Source organism: Candoia aspera, chromosome 1, assembly GCF_035149785.1.
Source record: "Candoia aspera isolate rCanAsp1 chromosome 1, rCanAsp1.hap2, whole genome shotgun sequence".
In the NCBI taxonomy this organism is placed as follows: domain Eukaryota; kingdom Metazoa; phylum Chordata; class Lepidosauria; order Squamata; family Boidae; genus Candoia; species Candoia aspera.
In genome coordinates, this window is record NC_086153.1 from 90,888,426 (window position 1) to 90,905,346 (window position 16,921).

At 39.2% G+C, this 16,921-nt stretch overlaps 1 protein-coding gene across 2 annotated transcripts in view; it reads left to right on the top strand.

Annotated features, from left to right (window-relative positions):
• NHSL1 (NHS like 1) overlaps positions 1-16,921 on the top strand; it is a 167,718-nt gene that overhangs the window by 64,843 nt on the left and 85,954 nt on the right. Inside the window, exon 1 of one of the 2 annotated variants that reach the window (XM_063309361.1) lies at positions 1,328-1,582. The exons of the other annotated variant lie outside the window; for it this stretch is intronic. Coding sequence (XP_063165431.1) covers positions 1,381-1,582 — 202 coding nt within the window. The 5' untranslated portion in view covers positions 1,328-1,380. Of the gene's footprint in view, positions 1-1,327; positions 1,583-16,921 lie in introns of those variants that run through there. 2 annotated transcript variants of the gene reach the window in all.

Sequence of the window (16,921 nt, forward strand, 5' to 3'; positions counted from 1 at the left end):
TGGGTTTCCGAAGATTTCTGCAGAATAGACTCTTATGCTCCCAGAGTATGTAGACCTAGAAATATATCTTACATATTTAACTGTATCTTCAAGAACTGCCCCTTTGTACTACATTTCTATTAGCTGAAGTCCTTAACATGCAGATATTACCACCATGATCTTAAAAGCAGAGAGACTGAAAATGCATTGGACCTTGTTATCCTTGTTTTTGCTTTTGTACATTTGATTGTTTCTGCCTTTTTACTGTTGTTTTCCTCCCACGATATAAGAAACACCCAAGAGTGGACACTGATGTGTGGTTTTCCTGTGTTTAGTTGCCTTATTAGCAAAATCTTAATCTAATGAACCCTGAAATGGATTAAAATATAGTTTAGAGAAGCATATAGCCACGTATAAAGCTAAAAATTCATAAACTGTAAGCCAGAGGATTTCTGTGGTAATACTGATGAGTATTAAAAACTGAGCAGAAAAACAGTTGGGAGTTGAATATTGAAAACTTACTCCTTATTTACAATTCCCACCAATAAAAGTAACACTAAAATAAGCAACCATTTTATATATGTATATATGGCATAAAAAAAAAATTGTCATTCAGTTACTGAGTTTTTATTCCTCCTCGTGTAAGTCATCTGAGATGCTGTTGTTGTTACTTTTGTGTTTCCAGCTCAGAAGTTGAACTGTTGTTAGCTCTGAGCCCTGGAAGGGAGGAGTTTACTGTCTCTATAGCTGCGCCTTTAGGAGCGAAGCCTATCATATTTCACCCTAATCCTAACTGATAGCTACAGCCAAGCGTATTGTTGAAGAGAATCCTTCTGGAGATCCTTCTCTGAGATTTTTCATTAAAGGCAGAAGCTTGATGGCTGATCTGGGGAATCAGAATGCCTTTTCCGCACAGAAGAGAGCGAGCTGCTGTAATTTATATCCTCGCCTGGAAACTTGTTAACAGCGTGTATTTCTTTCTGACCGAAGGAGCCGTTGGTTTTTCTACGTGATAGGAGAGGAGACCGGATTACAAGCATATTGTTGGAGATTGATACTGGAGAGGACATGGACTTTGGATGAGAGCTGGGAAACGCCAAAATCTGTGTATCTCGGGATTGCACTTCTACACCGTCCTAATCTGCGTTCCTGAAGGTGGTTTTCAGGGTGTCAGCCTGTTTTTCTCGTCTCCATTGTGTTGTGCTTGGCAGCTTGGAAAGTACTGTGGGCAAAAGCAGAATTGTAGAGCCACTTGGTTTTATGCTCGATGGAGTTTTAAAAAGAACAAGTGTGTTACTTAGTTTAAAACACATACACATTGCTAGTAAAGAAAAAGGAACGGGAGAAGACTTAAAAGAGAGCTCTTAATTGTTGCATGCTGCAGTTGGCTTTTTGGAGAAAATGAAACAGGAGAGTTGCTCAAAATCCTTGCGGTTTAAATCTAATCCAGGATCCCTTTCACGTGCTGTAAGCTGGATAAACTTCTCAACGCTGTCCAAGCAAACAAAAAGGTTATTTCGCAGTGATGGTGAACTCACGTCCATATGTGGGCAGCAAGTGGAAGAGGATGAGAGCTGGATCTACCGACCACAACACAGAAATGGTGATGATGTTTTTTATACTTAACGCAGATCTCATCATTTTAATTATTGTTTGTGAGATTGTGCTTCATTGATCCCTTTCCCTTTTGTATTTTCTCCACACGCGTCTCTGCTGACCTTCTGGATTCTGGGGCAAGCGTTTCTTCATAGTGCGACCTGCTGTTTTGTTGTATGCTTACAAAATCATTCTTCCTAAGAGGCTAGCCTATGAAAACAGGGTTCCCATCGCTGTGCTGTTTAACATAGCAGTTTGTTATGACAAAGGATTTCTCTGACACTGCATGAGGGGAGGTGTCCTGAAATTTAATGGACCTAAAGATGGACGACAGGGAAGCGTTAATTACAGAAACATGTTCTTCTGATTTTTTTGGAGACATAATGAGTGCATATAATAGAGATACATGTACAACAGAGGTGTATGTAAAGCAAATGGTAAGGGTTTTTTTCTTGCTTCACCTGTGGAAGGGGCTTAACCTTTGCTGGAAGGTGGGGGCCTAAGGAACGTTTATTTATATATTTATTTAGTATTCTAATAAGCACATTATGCCTGTAATATGCTATACGAATGTCTTTATAATCTGATTGGAACTTTTGGCTTAGCATCAAACGTTTGATTCATGGGAGATTCACTGCCCGCTTAAATGTGTGGGATACTTATGTGGCGCTCTGGCATGGGCAGAATTACTGCTTTTAGTTGTGGTTGTTTCCAGGAGGGAGGAATGGTGATTCATCATTCTTTCTGCAAACTACCCAGACATGTCCTTGAAGTCATCAGGAGTTGACCTGAAAGAATCTTTACCTTTACTCTTCTTCCCAGCCCCTTTTTCTTAACAACGGTGGTTTTATTTTTTCCTACAAACCAAACATATTTTCTACTTGTGAGTGATTGCATGCTTCTTTGCTCATCTCTAATAACACATGATCAGGACTTGGTTTTACTGCATGTCAAAGTAATAAATACCCTTTTTTCCAATCTTGAAGGAATCTTTATCATAATAATCCAGTCAGTTAACTATTGTGGCATTAGAATTTATACATAAATACAAAAATTATAGCAAATGATAATCTTTTGGAAACTGTACAACTAGTTAGTTTATATTTTACTGAAAATGGCATAATCCATGTTCGTAGAATGATAAAATAATCATCAGTCACAAAGACATTGTGAAAGAGCACTTGTGTAAAGGAACCATGATAGCTTCAAACTCCTTAGCGTGGGAAAGATGAGGATGGATACGTATCTATTGTTTTATGGCACTTGAGTAGAAAACTTACTTGTGAGTTCTTACTTGGATGCTGAATATGTTTTGTTTCCTGCTATGGCTTCTTGCTATGGTTCTAAAGATCTTAAGTAAATAGCATTATTCAATTTCTGCTATATTCAGTTAGGTCTTTCCATGGTGTATTTTCTCCTTCTGTTTGAAGCTCTGTTTACAAGAAATGAGACTGAAAGGTAGTGGGAAGGGGTGGGGAAGAGAAAGAGACAGACAGACAGACAGACACTAGACTACCATAAGTCAGTCCTGAATTTTAAGGACTTGACTCCTGACATTAGTCAAAGCCTTGGATGTCATTTGTAGAAGTAGTAAAAAGAATTTAGTAAGAAAGCACTTCCTAGACTGCCCTCTTAAATCCAAATGGGTTCAGTCAGCCAAACTTCAAAATCATATACTGGATTGTAAACTGAATTTAAAAATGGAAAATTTAGACTTCTGGCAAACTGGAGAGAAGTTTCGTCAAATCTTTTTTAAAAAAACAACGGATCATTTAGACGGTAAATTTGTAAAAAAAAAAAAAAGTTTGGTGATTGACAGTAAAGCAATTTGGTAATTTATAAAATGGAAACTTCTGAAAGATAAGGTTAATATTAAGTTAATATTAGGTCAATACCCTAACCCTTGTATATTCTGTACAAGGAAGTTCATAATAAGAATACTCATAGCATTAGAATTGTTTATCATTTAGTCCTCTACAAGTAAACATTAATGACTGGCTAATACCATAAATGTAATAAGGTTATATTGGGAAATGGTAATCTTGGCACTATTTCTATGGTTAATTTTTTAAAGTCCATGTTTGTATCCTATATAGACATTTTAAAATTAGCATATATTGAAAAGATCCATGACCTAACCTGGATTTTGCCATGCCCTATGCACTGATTCATCTCCAGAAAACTGATATGGATGAGTAATATTAACATGTTTCCTGTGATGATTACTTTATAAGGTCTGTCCATGAGCTCAGAGTATGAGCTCTAAAGCAACTCTGCCATAGTGTTAGAAACACTCAGAAGACTTCTGTTGTGATTCCAATTGTAATCATTTCCCAGTCAAGCAGAGTAACCTTCAGGCTAGAAATGGGAGATTACAAAATAACCCCAGGTAAGAACGACAGTTCTGAGTAATGTGAATAAAGGAAATAACTAAGAAGTAAAGATTCCTTTCCCTGAATCAGGTCAGAAACAGTGTGGTAGTATAATAGACTTGGATCAGAGAACCCCTAGGCATAAAGCTCAGTTATTCATAAAATTATCCAATGAATTACTTTTCAACCTTAATCTTTGAGATTTCTTCTAAGAAACGTTACCGAGATTAGTATGATTAAGAATTTAAGTAAATTCAATTCTATAACTAGAGAAACCTATGTAAAAACAGATATATGTATGACCTTATTCCCCTTAGAATAAGGGCTGGTATGCCAAATCTTGAAATTAACCCATTAATATTTTCCAATAGTTCATTTTCCCAGTGCTGTTCATTGTAAGATCCTTATTCTTCGAATGCTTAAACTGCAAGTTGAACTTCTTCATTTACTTTATAATGTTAAGGGGCCAATACCATCCTTTGTGAAGCATCCTTTCCTATGTAATATTGCATGTGGCTAAAAAAAGCCAAGTTGTCCTTAGTAATTTGTAACCCATTTTGTTTCCAAGAGTATCTGAAAAACTAAAGTAAATTATATATTTCAGCAATCCTGTGGTTTAAACCTAACATGTAGAATAGATGCTGGAAAGATGCTGGCAAGTCAATGTTCTTTTTTGTTTTTTTCCTAGCTGTTACACTGAGTATTAAGTCATCAGGTTTACCTGAAGTTGGGTTGAAATAAATTTGGACTGTGTGTAAGGCTAAAAGTAAGAATACAAGGAGAGGACATTTAACCAAATGTGCTACAAGCTGCAGTACTACAAGTGTGTTACCCAGATGTTAGTTTATTTCCTTGAATTTTGTTGCTTCAGTATTTGAAAATGTTTAAAGCTTTTTTTGTGGGTGGCTTTTTTTAAATCTGAAAGGGATAACAAGTCTGGCAAAACAAATGAACTTATGTGATATATTATGTATCAGTATGTAATGTATTGTTCATTTAAGATTTATGTTCTCTTTTGTTAATTGCATTTTCATTAGATTTTCTTGCAAGGGCTAGTTTTCCCTTTAATGAGAGTTCACATACTCAGCCAGTGAAGGAACGGAGAAAGATGTGGGAATGAACATACTTCATTGATTTGGGGGTAGGGAGGTAGCATTATTGTATACTTGACTTAGGTAAAATAAAGAAGCCTATTGTACAGAGCACAGTAAGGGGTAGAATGAGAGGACTATCTTCCCCTGTAATTGGACAGCATCTGTAAAAACCTGAATTACTGGTAATGATAGGGATGGCAGTTCATTAATTTTTAAAAAGTTATTATTTTTATTGTGATTAAAGTTTGAGTAATGGGGTATTTGTTTCAAAATACTTGAGGTGGTCCACATGTACCCTTGATTTTAGTTACCGTGTGTTTGAATTACTGTATACAGTGTACTATTGAAGATTGGTTTAAGCACTGATGTTTGGCTTGTGGGTATCATATGTAACAATTTTTATTTTGTATACAATAGTAAACAAAATAGATAATATTCCTGTGCCATGAAGAACATAAAACATAAGAACTGACAACTTTTAATGGCTGATTTGTCTGAATGTCAAGCTTCCAGAAATTCCCTAGCATTTTTGGATTTAGCTTGGTCTAGGATGCTCACAGTATGCTCACAGTGAGCATACTAAATGTACATTGCTACTAATGTACATCTAAATGTACATTATTTTCATTTTGGGGGGACTTTCTCTGTGATTGTGCAATCTTTGAACAGCTTTGGGACTCAGTGATAAATTGAATGTCCAAAGACTTTCCACACAGATTTTGGAGATTTTTGGATGGTCAGGTTGATTTAGTGTCTGTCCATGCTAAAATCCCTCTATATCTGTGTAAATTGTTATCTTTTTCAATAAACATAATTGCTAAACGCTTGAGAAAGAAAGATTATCTTTTCGGTTTTGTTTTTCCTTTACTTAGAATTGGAATCATTTTTAGAAGGTGATTCAATCCAATAGTGTGTTTGTCACTGACCTTAATAGGTCAGCACAAGCTGCTATGAAATTTGGGTTCCTCTGAAATAGTGGGTGGTAATCATGTACGATAAAGCAGGACGTTCTGACAAATGGAAGGGGAAGATGTGGAAATACTGGCTTTGTAAAGGCATAACAATACTGCTAACTTCTTATGGCTTGGTCCTCTGGAACTGTTAGCAAAATTCTCTGTCCCTATGTTTATTCATTATTCCTTTTTATATTGAAGTATATTTTGAAATAAATAAAACTTGCTATGTAGCAGCAATGAAAATTACGTATAAAAGGAAACTAATTAATTGCAGTGTACCAGAGCTGAATTTGTGTGGAAATACAGAACAATCTTACCATATTGGTTAGAGCACCCTTGAATATGTATGTTCAAAACCTGGGTATGGAATGTCCTGCCACTCCTTGAGTTTTGTAGAAGTTAATCCTCCAAAGAGCCAATTTGGTGTAGCAGTTAAGGTTAGAAACCAGGAGACTGCGAGTTCTAGTCCCACCTTAGGCACAAAGCCAGCTGGGTGACCTTATGCCAGTCACTGTCTCTCTGCCCTAGGAAGGAGGCAATGGCAAACCACTTCCAGAATCTTGCCAAGGAGGGACTTCAGGGACTTGTTCAGGCAGTCGCCAGGAGTCAAAAAGTGACTTGAAGGCATCGAAATATATAAATATATAACCCACCAAACTAAAGTGGTTCCCTTATTATATTCCCTGTTGACCTTGGAGTTCCCTTCAGCCAGTTCTCACCACAGTGAGGAAGGACCTATTTGTTATTCCCCAAGCACCTGATGCAACCTGTTGGGCTTCAGAGGGAAATGGGGTTGTTCCTGAGATTTTGGTGCATAGTTAAATTGAGGCCTTGGTCACTGCCTGGAATGGTGGCAGCCATGGATCACATCATTCCTTTGAGGACTTTCTCCATCCCTCAATCCTGGAGAGCCCCTGGTTTTCAAAGGAATCCTATGAAGTGGCAGAAGAGATGCCTAGAATGCCGCTGAAGGAAAATGAAGAGTGAACCTGAGTAAGCAAAGGAAGATTACCTCAAATAGTTAAATGTTATAATTTTTCCACTCTTAGTGCAACTGCAGATAGTCAGCTGGTGGCCCTATTTATGAACCTCTGTAAAAGCACTATGTGAATACTCTTCTAGGCATCTCTCAGATAAAGTTGCTTGGATCCATTCTTAGCTGGACTCCAGTTCGCAAGTCCTTTGGAGTTGACTGAGACAGAGTCTAGCATGGTTATCTGGAAAGAGTTCAAGCCTGTTGGTCCTGAAGTAGTAGACAAAGACTTTGAGGCTTAAGTGCAGCCACCTTGTATTAGATCGATATTCCTCCTGTTGGTTAAGGCCTCCTGGGATAGGATGTATGGTGGTGGTAAATGGATCTTAGGGAAGGAGTGGTTTCTCCAGCTTTTAAAGAGGCAGAGTCCATCCCCTCCCCACCTTCAAGAAACCATTCCAGAATCCGTTGATATTGGATAAATTTTGTCTTGGAAGAAACTGATTATCTGGACCTTTTCAGTCAGGTTTCAGACTTGGAGTATAGTACTGAGACAGCATCGATTATGCTTACAAATGACCTTTAACAGGATTGGGGGTTATTATTTATGAATGAATGAATGAATGAATTTTATTTGACTGTGTAAAGGTATGTGGGAAAGGCCTTGGGAGAGGGGGTGAAGCCATGCTGCCTAGAGAAGGGTCAGATAAGAGCATAGCCCTCAGTTGGCTGGTGGGCCGGGCAAGAGGCTCAGAAGGGACCCTCCCTAGTTTCTCAGGCTGTAAAGGAGACAGCAGGAGAATTGTACTTTCAGACTTGCAAGATTCTGTTAATACAGCTTTACAATAAAGTAGAATTAGCTTATCTAGTCATGTGTCCTGTCTGGTCTGCCTGGTAAGGCTGACAGACTGCCTGAAACCAACCAGACTTTAAGCAGCTTATAGAATTTAAGTATTCAAAGCAAATATAAATCAAGAGAAATTAAAAATTATAAACTTGTAAAAGTGCTATACCTATGTAACAGTTAATCCCCAAGGGCTCTCCAGAAGGGTTATGTTTTCACCTGTTTCAGGAAGGCCATGAAGGTGGGGGCCATATGTGCTTTGGATAGCATGTTACTCCATGAAAGGGAAGCTGCTACAAAGAATGCCCATCATTGGACTCCCTCAGAGGTAGGCAGGAAGTCTCAGAAGGCAGTTGTCTGGGTAGGATGAACAGAAACTATCTCAGGAACCCAGGCCCTGAGCCATATAGGGAGGGGGAGATGTATCTATTCAGGCCTTTTTTGTCGTCTTAGCAGTTTTCTATGCCATTAATCATAGTATCCTCCTGAAATCAAGGGTTAGGAAAGAGAGGCATGGTGTTGAAGTGGTTCTCCTCCTTCCTCTGAGGCCAAATCCAAATAGTAGATCTAGAGCTAGACTCTCTATACTTTCTGTGTTGTTATTTAATATCTATATGAAACCTCTGAGTGAAGCATTCACTGGCATAGTCAGGTATCATCAGCTGGTGATACTTATAATATATCTCTGTCCTGGGTCAAGCAAGTGATGCCATCAAGGTTCTTTTCCAGTGTTTGGAAGCTGCTAGGGGGAGGAGGCAAATGGGAAGAACAGGGTTTATTTTAACCAAAGCAAGACCAAGTGGCTGTAGATTTTTGGGGTCCTCTGATTCTGGGGATCTTTCATCTTCAGTTCTGGATGTGGTTGTACTTTCATACAGAACTGATGTACAGTCTGGAGATTTTCTTGGACTCTTAGCTGGAAGAGCAGGTGGCAACTGTGGCCAAGAGGGTTTTTGTGCAAATCTATCTTCTATGCCAATTACGCCCTTTCCTGGGTCAGGAAGCAATATTCATAGTCACTCATGCCCTGGTCAATTCTCATTTGGACTACTGCAGCTTACTACATGGGCAGTGCTTGAAGGCCATCTAGAAGTTGCAGTTGGTCCACAGTGCAGTGGTGCAGATAGTTATGGGTACACCCTGATACACCCAAGAAACACCACTATTTTGAGATCCACATGAGCTACCCATAGGCTTCTAGGTGCAATTCAGGTTGCTGGTTACTACCTGTAAAGCCCTTCATGGCACAGGACTGGGTTATTTGTGGGACCACCTGTCTCCGATTGTCTTTGCCCATCCCACAAGTTCTAGCAGGGTAAATATGCTCTGAGTCCCTTCTATGAAACCATGTCATCTAACAGGACCCAGGAAGCATGCCTTCTCTGTTGCAGCACCTGCCTTTTGGAACAGCTTATCTCTAGAGATTCAAATGGCTCTGATCCTGTTGGCCTTCCGTAAGTCCTTCAAAATCTGTTTTTTCCTCTGGTATTCGGCCAAAGTGTTGGATGAGCTTGGCTTGTAACAGGTTCAGGTTGGAGTATGTTGTGGTTTGGCTTTGGTTGTGTAGTATTGTGGTGTGTCTTTGTGTTCCTTTGTTACTGGTTCTTTTTTTAAAATCCGTTATTAGCTACCCAGAGTTGCTATTCATGATTTGGGCACCTTATGTATCAAATCATATGAAAGAAAGAAAACGATCAGCAACTCCTGATTTTCTGGTTTAATCAAACATTATGATAGGACTTGTCCTTATCTTTCTTCTCTTAATGTACTACTAGTACAATCTTTAAATCACAGTTTACTTTATGTCTGATCTGTGATTTAAACTTTAACAACACTCCTGGCATATAAACTGAATTAAAATTACATTTTACAATATAAATAAGTTTAAGTCAGTTTCTTAGTTCAGATGTAAGAGAAATTTGTTATTTCAGAAATAACATTACAGTGCACAAGAGAACAGAGGACAGTATTTTATTAAAATACATAATTACATCTTAGTCATATTTCTAACATTAGATAGGGACAGAAATATCCATGGTTCAGCATTTTTGGCCAGGAGAGAGGATGCTGCTTTGTTAAGATGCTCCAAGAATAGGCCCCACTTCTTTGAAGCTGCAGAAATGGGCACAGTTTGTCCTAGAAGTTGTGTGGTGATTGATCTTTGCCACCTTTCTAATTCAGAGTTGGCACAGAGGACCGATGGGTGTTGGCAGCCATGTGGTTTAGGCAGATGGAAATCCTTTTGCTGTAAAATCTGCAATAGTGTAGGAAATGTTTTGCATTCCCCTCCCCCCTGCCCTCCCCTCTCTCTCACACACACACAGACTGTAATGCTAGCAATTGCTTAAAATTCCAAACTAATAACTACTTCTGGTTTGTTATGTGATGCCATAATCGCATGGATAGTTTAGATAATTATGTTGTGTAGACAACGAATGTTAACTTGGACATGCTAAAACTATAGGCTAGATTTATGGTGGTTTGCAAGAGTGTAATTTAATTTGATTTAGACTGGTATAGTGAGTTAAATTTGGAATTTGCCTGGAAAAGATAAGCAAACTGTAGAATCAATATTAGTCCTATTTTTCTATACTTTTTTTGAAATTATTAATTTCAAAATTAATACTTTTAATACTACATTAATACTGCTTTTCTATCTGTAATTTATTTAAGTATTGGATGGAATGAACTTCTAGCAGATTTCAACATCCTGGGAAAGCTACTTTTAACTTGGGTTAGCGGATGCTTTCTTTGTTTTATTCATACAGCCTTAAGAATTGTCACATTCTTGGCCAATTCTGAATCATATCTTTTTAAAGTAATAATCATACAGACATAATTTCTGATCTATACCGTACTGTAGGTATCCTACTTTTCTTTCTGAGTTCCTAGCTTAATATTTTATGAAACTCAGTGCTTGCCTATTTGGAAAAGTAATTCATCATAGAGATGGATGAGGTTTTAGACTGGAGTCAGCAGTTGTGACAAATAGCGGACAGACTTTGGATGCAGAAGTTTCTAATTATTTTTCCTCACTGAGTTCTAAATTGCTTCTAATTACTAGCCTCCCCTGTGAGTTACAAAACCTATTTATCTGGTAGCTGCTGCCTATGGTGGTTACTTCATATTTCTGTTTCTCCTTGTATGATGGCAGGGTCTAAGTAGGCCAGTTTCCCATTGTTTTACTTTTTGTCTGTTTTCCTGTTCTTCCTCCTCCTTCCCCTCTCCATGAATCAGAATCTCTTTGAATTTTCTGAACTCCAGTTTCTAGGGAAGACTGACAATGAAGAGAAAGAAAAATGAAGGGTGGGCCAAATCTTTCTCTTAATTGCTGTGGATGAAGAAGCAAGTAACTTAGAATATGTTTGGTGCAAACTATGATTTTAAAAGAAAGGGTGGCCTTTTAAAAATCTCAGACTAAAAATCCAGATCAAGGAAGAACTCAGATGTTGCAATGTTCAGGTCATTTTTAAGTGAACATTCTGTGTAACTGAAATTGGTATTACAGAGCAATGAATTATGAAACTCAGCATCATTTTTCTCCAAAAGATTGGCTTTTATTAATCCCAATTCAAAAGTGCTTGGGGAAATCATTTTTCCAGCCCAGATGAAATCCAGATGAAATTTAATATAATATGTTGCAATATGTTATCCACTTATCTTTGATGCTTTGGTTTGAAAAATGTGATGGCCATTTTTATTTTAAATTATTCCAACATGTTATGATTGGTAGGAACTCAAAAGTACCCTAGTAGAAAAAATTATTAGATTCCTGAAAGTTCATCCCTTCCCCAGGATGTTTTCCAACACACACACACACAAACACACAAATGCATGCATACATACATACACATGCACGCATGCACACACGTATGTGTGTATGGTATGTAATTGCTGAATCAGGTTTTATTGGGAACAGTTATCCCAATACATTGTTTGGGACAAGAAGGCTACGCAGAAGCTTATGGGTATGATCTGTGTACAAGAAACATGTTATTTATTATGTCAGGACAGGTAGTCCTTAACTTATGACCACAATTGGGGCTGGAATTTCCATCACTAAGCGATGCGGTAGTAAAGCAAGATGTCACATGACCACATCACTTAGCGACTGCAATCCCAGGGCTCCCCATTGCCATCTTTAACTGAGAATCGCTGTTTGTTAAGCAAGTACCCAACCCAACCCATTCCGGGCTTGGTTCTTCCCAGCCCCGAGCCTCAGTAAGGTAAGGGACTGCCTCCAATTCCCCCCACCCATGTACCCCCCATTCTACCCTTTTGGACACCCTGCACATTGCCATGTGGGGCGGGAAGCAGCCCCAGAACCAATTAGGCTCTGGGGCCGCTTGCCATGCCCCTGGAAGCCACAGCCACCTCAGCCCAGTCCCAGGTGCAGTCGCCCTTGCCACCCTGCACTCTGAGGCCCCTGCTGCCCTGTGCTCTGCTGCCCCAGCTGGCCTTCGCCGTCTCCTTGCTCCTGCTGCTGATGAGGCGTGCCCATTGGGCAGCGGGCCAAAAGGACATAGATGGGGGTGTCATGGGGGTTTCAGGCTCAGAGTCAGAGTCAGACAACGGGTGGCCAGCCTCTGACGTAGAGTTGGAGGGCAAGCAGACAGCTCTAGATGAACGGCCGGGTGCCTGAGCAGTCAGAGGAGGCGGAGCTGGTCAGCGAGCAGCAGCACAGGTGCCACTGATGAGTGAGGACGAAGGCTCCGGCTGCCACCCCCTCCCAGTGCTCGAGAAAGGAGAGCGGAAAGCAGGGAGGAACAGCGGAGGTTGGCGAGGCTGCACGTGAGAAAATAGCTCCGCCCTCCTAAATAAGCTCCACCCAGGTCTGCCTCTATAAAAAGGGAGCCGCAAGCCCAGACTGGTCTGGGAGACGACCGTCTGCTTATCGGACTCCACGTGCCTTGATTCCTGATCAGAAACCTCGTGACCTGACTCTTGGACTCGCTTGACTAATCTTGTTTGAACGTGAAAACTCCCTTAAGGCAAGCTCGCCTTAGACTTCTGAGGCTTGTTTCTCTGGAGCGCGTGCGTTTGCGCTCTCACTTCTTTGCCGCCTGTTCGTTACCTCACAACTTTACCCTACCAGTTTCTCAGTAAAGTTTTACAGCTGCTTCCCTGGGGTATTGCATGTAAATGGGCTGGAACAGGACAGGGGTGGAGGGATAGGCAGGTGAGGGGAGTTGCAGCATCCCTGTGGTTATAAATACGGTTGGGCTGCCAAGCGCCCAAATTTTGATCATGTGACCGTGGGGGCGCTGCAACGGCTGTAAGTTTTGGCACAGGTTGTAAGTCCCTTCATTCAGCACCGTTGTAACTTCAAACAGTTGCTGAACGAATGGTTGTAACCTTGGTGCCATTGTTATTTCTCTCCCTAGAAAGTCTTTGTTGCTCATCTACTTCAGTGTACATTCTGCACTTGGCAATTCAGTTCTGCACCTGGTTAGTAACACTATTCAATACATTGGTCTGTTTGGTTAATAAGATTATTTGTGCAAATGTTTGTTTTCAGGAAGAAAAGGATATTGAAAACCTTGCCACTGAGATATGAATTGAATGAATGTTATTGTGCTTGGTTAAAATAACTTTATCTATGGCAGATTTCTGTATTTCCAGCAAATTGCAAATCAGCTTTGGCTGTTTAAGTAAATATATAGTTACTTGTTCATATTCTGAATGAAAGCTTTGTACAGTGTTACTGTAATTTTATTTTATGAAATGTACACTCCATCAATTCACAATTAAAAGAATATGGTGCTTGCATCATTTAAAATATTAAAAAGTAATAAAACATTACTGCAGCAGATAGTAGCAGGCTCTGATATTAAAGCCTAACCAGAGGAATCAGTACCTTGCTGAGTAAAACATTTTAGTAGCAACAGAGGAACGGAAGCAAAGATTAATTCACAGAAGTAATTTTAGTTTGGGTGCAGCCATGGAGAAGCTTTTACACACTTGTTATAATCAGTCTAGCTTCAACTAGATTTGGCATGTAGGAGATTTCACTTTCCCCTGTCAAAGCAGAAGAAAAACTCTCCTTTAGGGCATCTGAACCCATGTTGCCCTAACAGCAATTTCACAGGGAAGGAATGTCGAAAAAAGACTTAGTAAAAATGAACTTCTAAGATTGAACAATACTGAAAGGGTTGTCAAATGCTTTACAAGTATAATGTGCAATGCAACATTTATATAAAGCCAGGTATCCAATCTATTTAAGCACAATTTTGCATGCCAAAATGCTGAGTGAAATAGGAAGTTGTATTTTTTAAACTAAGAATAGAAAAGTTATCAGTTGGAATCATGAACCATACATCCTTTGAATTATAACTGAATAACCAGCATACATAAACATGATGAATATTAAATTGTTTGTATTTTTAAAATGAACATAAACAATTTATGTTTTTTCTTCGCTATCAATTGCCACATATGGTCACTAACTTTGTGAAAACCGTGTGTGTTGGTTTTTCTAATGCACAGTTATGGTTCATTATTAAACACAGTGATGTGTGTCTCTTCACCATGGGTTAAGGAATCATACTTTCAAATTGGCAGGCCTGATCTAATGATTACCAACTTAAATCATGTTCCCCTGCTGGAACACAACTCATTCGAGCGGAGTAATAAACTTTGCCTGATTAGCTGCACCTGCTGACATCCCCAGGGCAAAGCAAATACTTGATTGTCACTGGTATAAATCTCAAATGATAGCTGCTGTCTCTTTTCTTTATTTTTCCTTGTTTGCCTGTCTTGACAGAATGAATCTTCTCCTTTTGGTTTGATGTGGGCCAACAAAGATTTTTTTAAAAAAATCTGCCTCTGAAATACAGAGAGATTAATGCTCCCTGTCTATTTTAAGTCATGCGTTTAGCAATTGCTTGAATTGCTACTTGATTTTTATTCTCAAATTTCTCTACTTTTTCCCTTTAAGAGTCATGAAAGTTTTACTTAAGAAGCTCTGTTATTGCAAAATGAAATGTTTTTTTTCTTATATGCTTTACTTGGAAAACAGCTATGTTTAAATGGCTTCATTTATCTGCAGTTAATACCCTCCCCCTCCCAATATCTTTGTTGATTTTACAAATCTGAGCAGGCAACCATGGTATGACTCAGTTTATTGTCATCTATTGCCACCACAACAAAATAACATTATCTTGAAACTCTGCAATATCAAGTATAAAAGCACTTCTAGGAAAATTGACTTGTATCATGGCCTGATTTGTGTCCGCAAAGATGTCCTCCAATGGGAACCTGTCCAGTCTGAGTAGTCTTATTTGTGAATTCACAAAGGAGGTTGGGAGGCTGACAGCCACTAGAATGCTCTATAGCAGTGTTTCTCAACCTCTGCAACTTTAAGATATGTGGACTTCAAGGGAATTCTGGTTGGCTGGGGAATTCTGGGAGTTGAAGTCGATACATCTTAAAGTTGCAAAGGTTGAGAAACACTGCTCTATAGGTATGGGTGAAGTTAAGCTAAAGTTCAAATGTAGCCATGGGCCATAAATTTCCTACTTCAGACCTGCAACAAAAGACAAGAATCAAGTTTTATATAAATATGATTCAGATATAATCCTTGGGGTAGCCAATGCCTATTTTTTAAGCTAAGTTTTGTTCTTTCTGTAAGAGTATTTTATTTTCTGGTTTAAAATAGTTTGTTAGGATTTTGGCAATATAATTTGAAAGTAAAATGCATTAAATCTTAAGACTTTTCTTTAGAATATAAGCAACTTCTGTCTAGGATATTATTGGACAATTAGAATGTACAGAAGCACATTAAATCAGAAGTAAAACTGCCATCCCAGATTGAGGTGTACAGAACACTTAACAATTTATCTCAGCCAAGTTTTGGGAATACAGATTCATATGTATCCTTAAAAGCTTGCCACTGGCTTCTTATATATCCATGTTTACACAGATGTGTATACTAAGCACTTGGTTTGGTACTGTAATGTAGTATACTTGTTGCTTTCAAGTAGCCGGAAATTCTGTACGGTAATAAATCACATGCTGCACATATGTAACATAAAAGAATAAGTAGAAGTCTATCCTGTATTGTGTATGTAGCTGGTGTGAAAGGAATCAAGTGCTTTGGGAAATTATAAAGATTTAAATAGAACTGTTATAATTTGGCAGATAACCTTCACTTAAAAAAAAGGTAAAGGTTTCCCTTGACGTAAAGTCCAGTCGTGTCCGACTCTAGGGGGCGGTGCTCATCTCCGTTTCTAAGCCTTGGAGCCGGCGTTGTCATAGACACTTCCGGGTCATGTGGCCAGCATGACGACTCGGAACGCCGTTACCTTCCCGCCGTTACCTTCACTTACTTGTAGTTTATTCTTTCTATTTATAAATTAACATACAACATTTTATTCCCTGACCCTGTTGGCCTTCTGTAAGACTGTGAAGACCTGGTTATGTGCCCAGGCCTGGAGCCTTGAGTATGTTAAGGTCCCCATTTCTTGGCTATACTAACATCTATGCATGGTTTACTTGGCGACCATATATATTTATTTTGAACTGTTTAATTGTTTTTACTTATTGTAACTGTGTTATGGTTTTTATGATTGTAAGTTGCCCAGAGTCACTTGTTGAGATGGGTGGCTATAGAATATAGACACACACAGACACACACACACACACAGTCTGTGTGTGGGTGTGGGTGTATTCCTTCCTTCCTTCCTTCCTTCCTTCCTTCCTTCCTTCCTTCCTTCCTTCCTTCCTTGAGTGTGATAATCTACTGCAGCCTCAGGGCATTAGAATAGCATTGAAATAGCCCTGCTGGAACACGCAAAGCCCCATGCTAGACCAGCATTTTGTTTCTCACAGAGACCAACCAGATGCCTCTGGATCATTCTTGCTGTTGTTCCCCTGCTTGGAGGCACACTGGCTCGTAACTGAAGTTAGTAGCCATCATTACATCTTGGGATAGTGAATTCCACAGGTAATTATGCATTGTGTGAAGAACTGCTCCCTTTTCTCTGTTCTAAATCTCCTTCTGGTTGCCTTTATTAGGTGCCATCTGGTCCTACTGATTTGTGAGACCAGGACAAAACTTCTTGTCCATTTTCTCCATGCGATGCATGATTTTATAACGTGTATTGTGT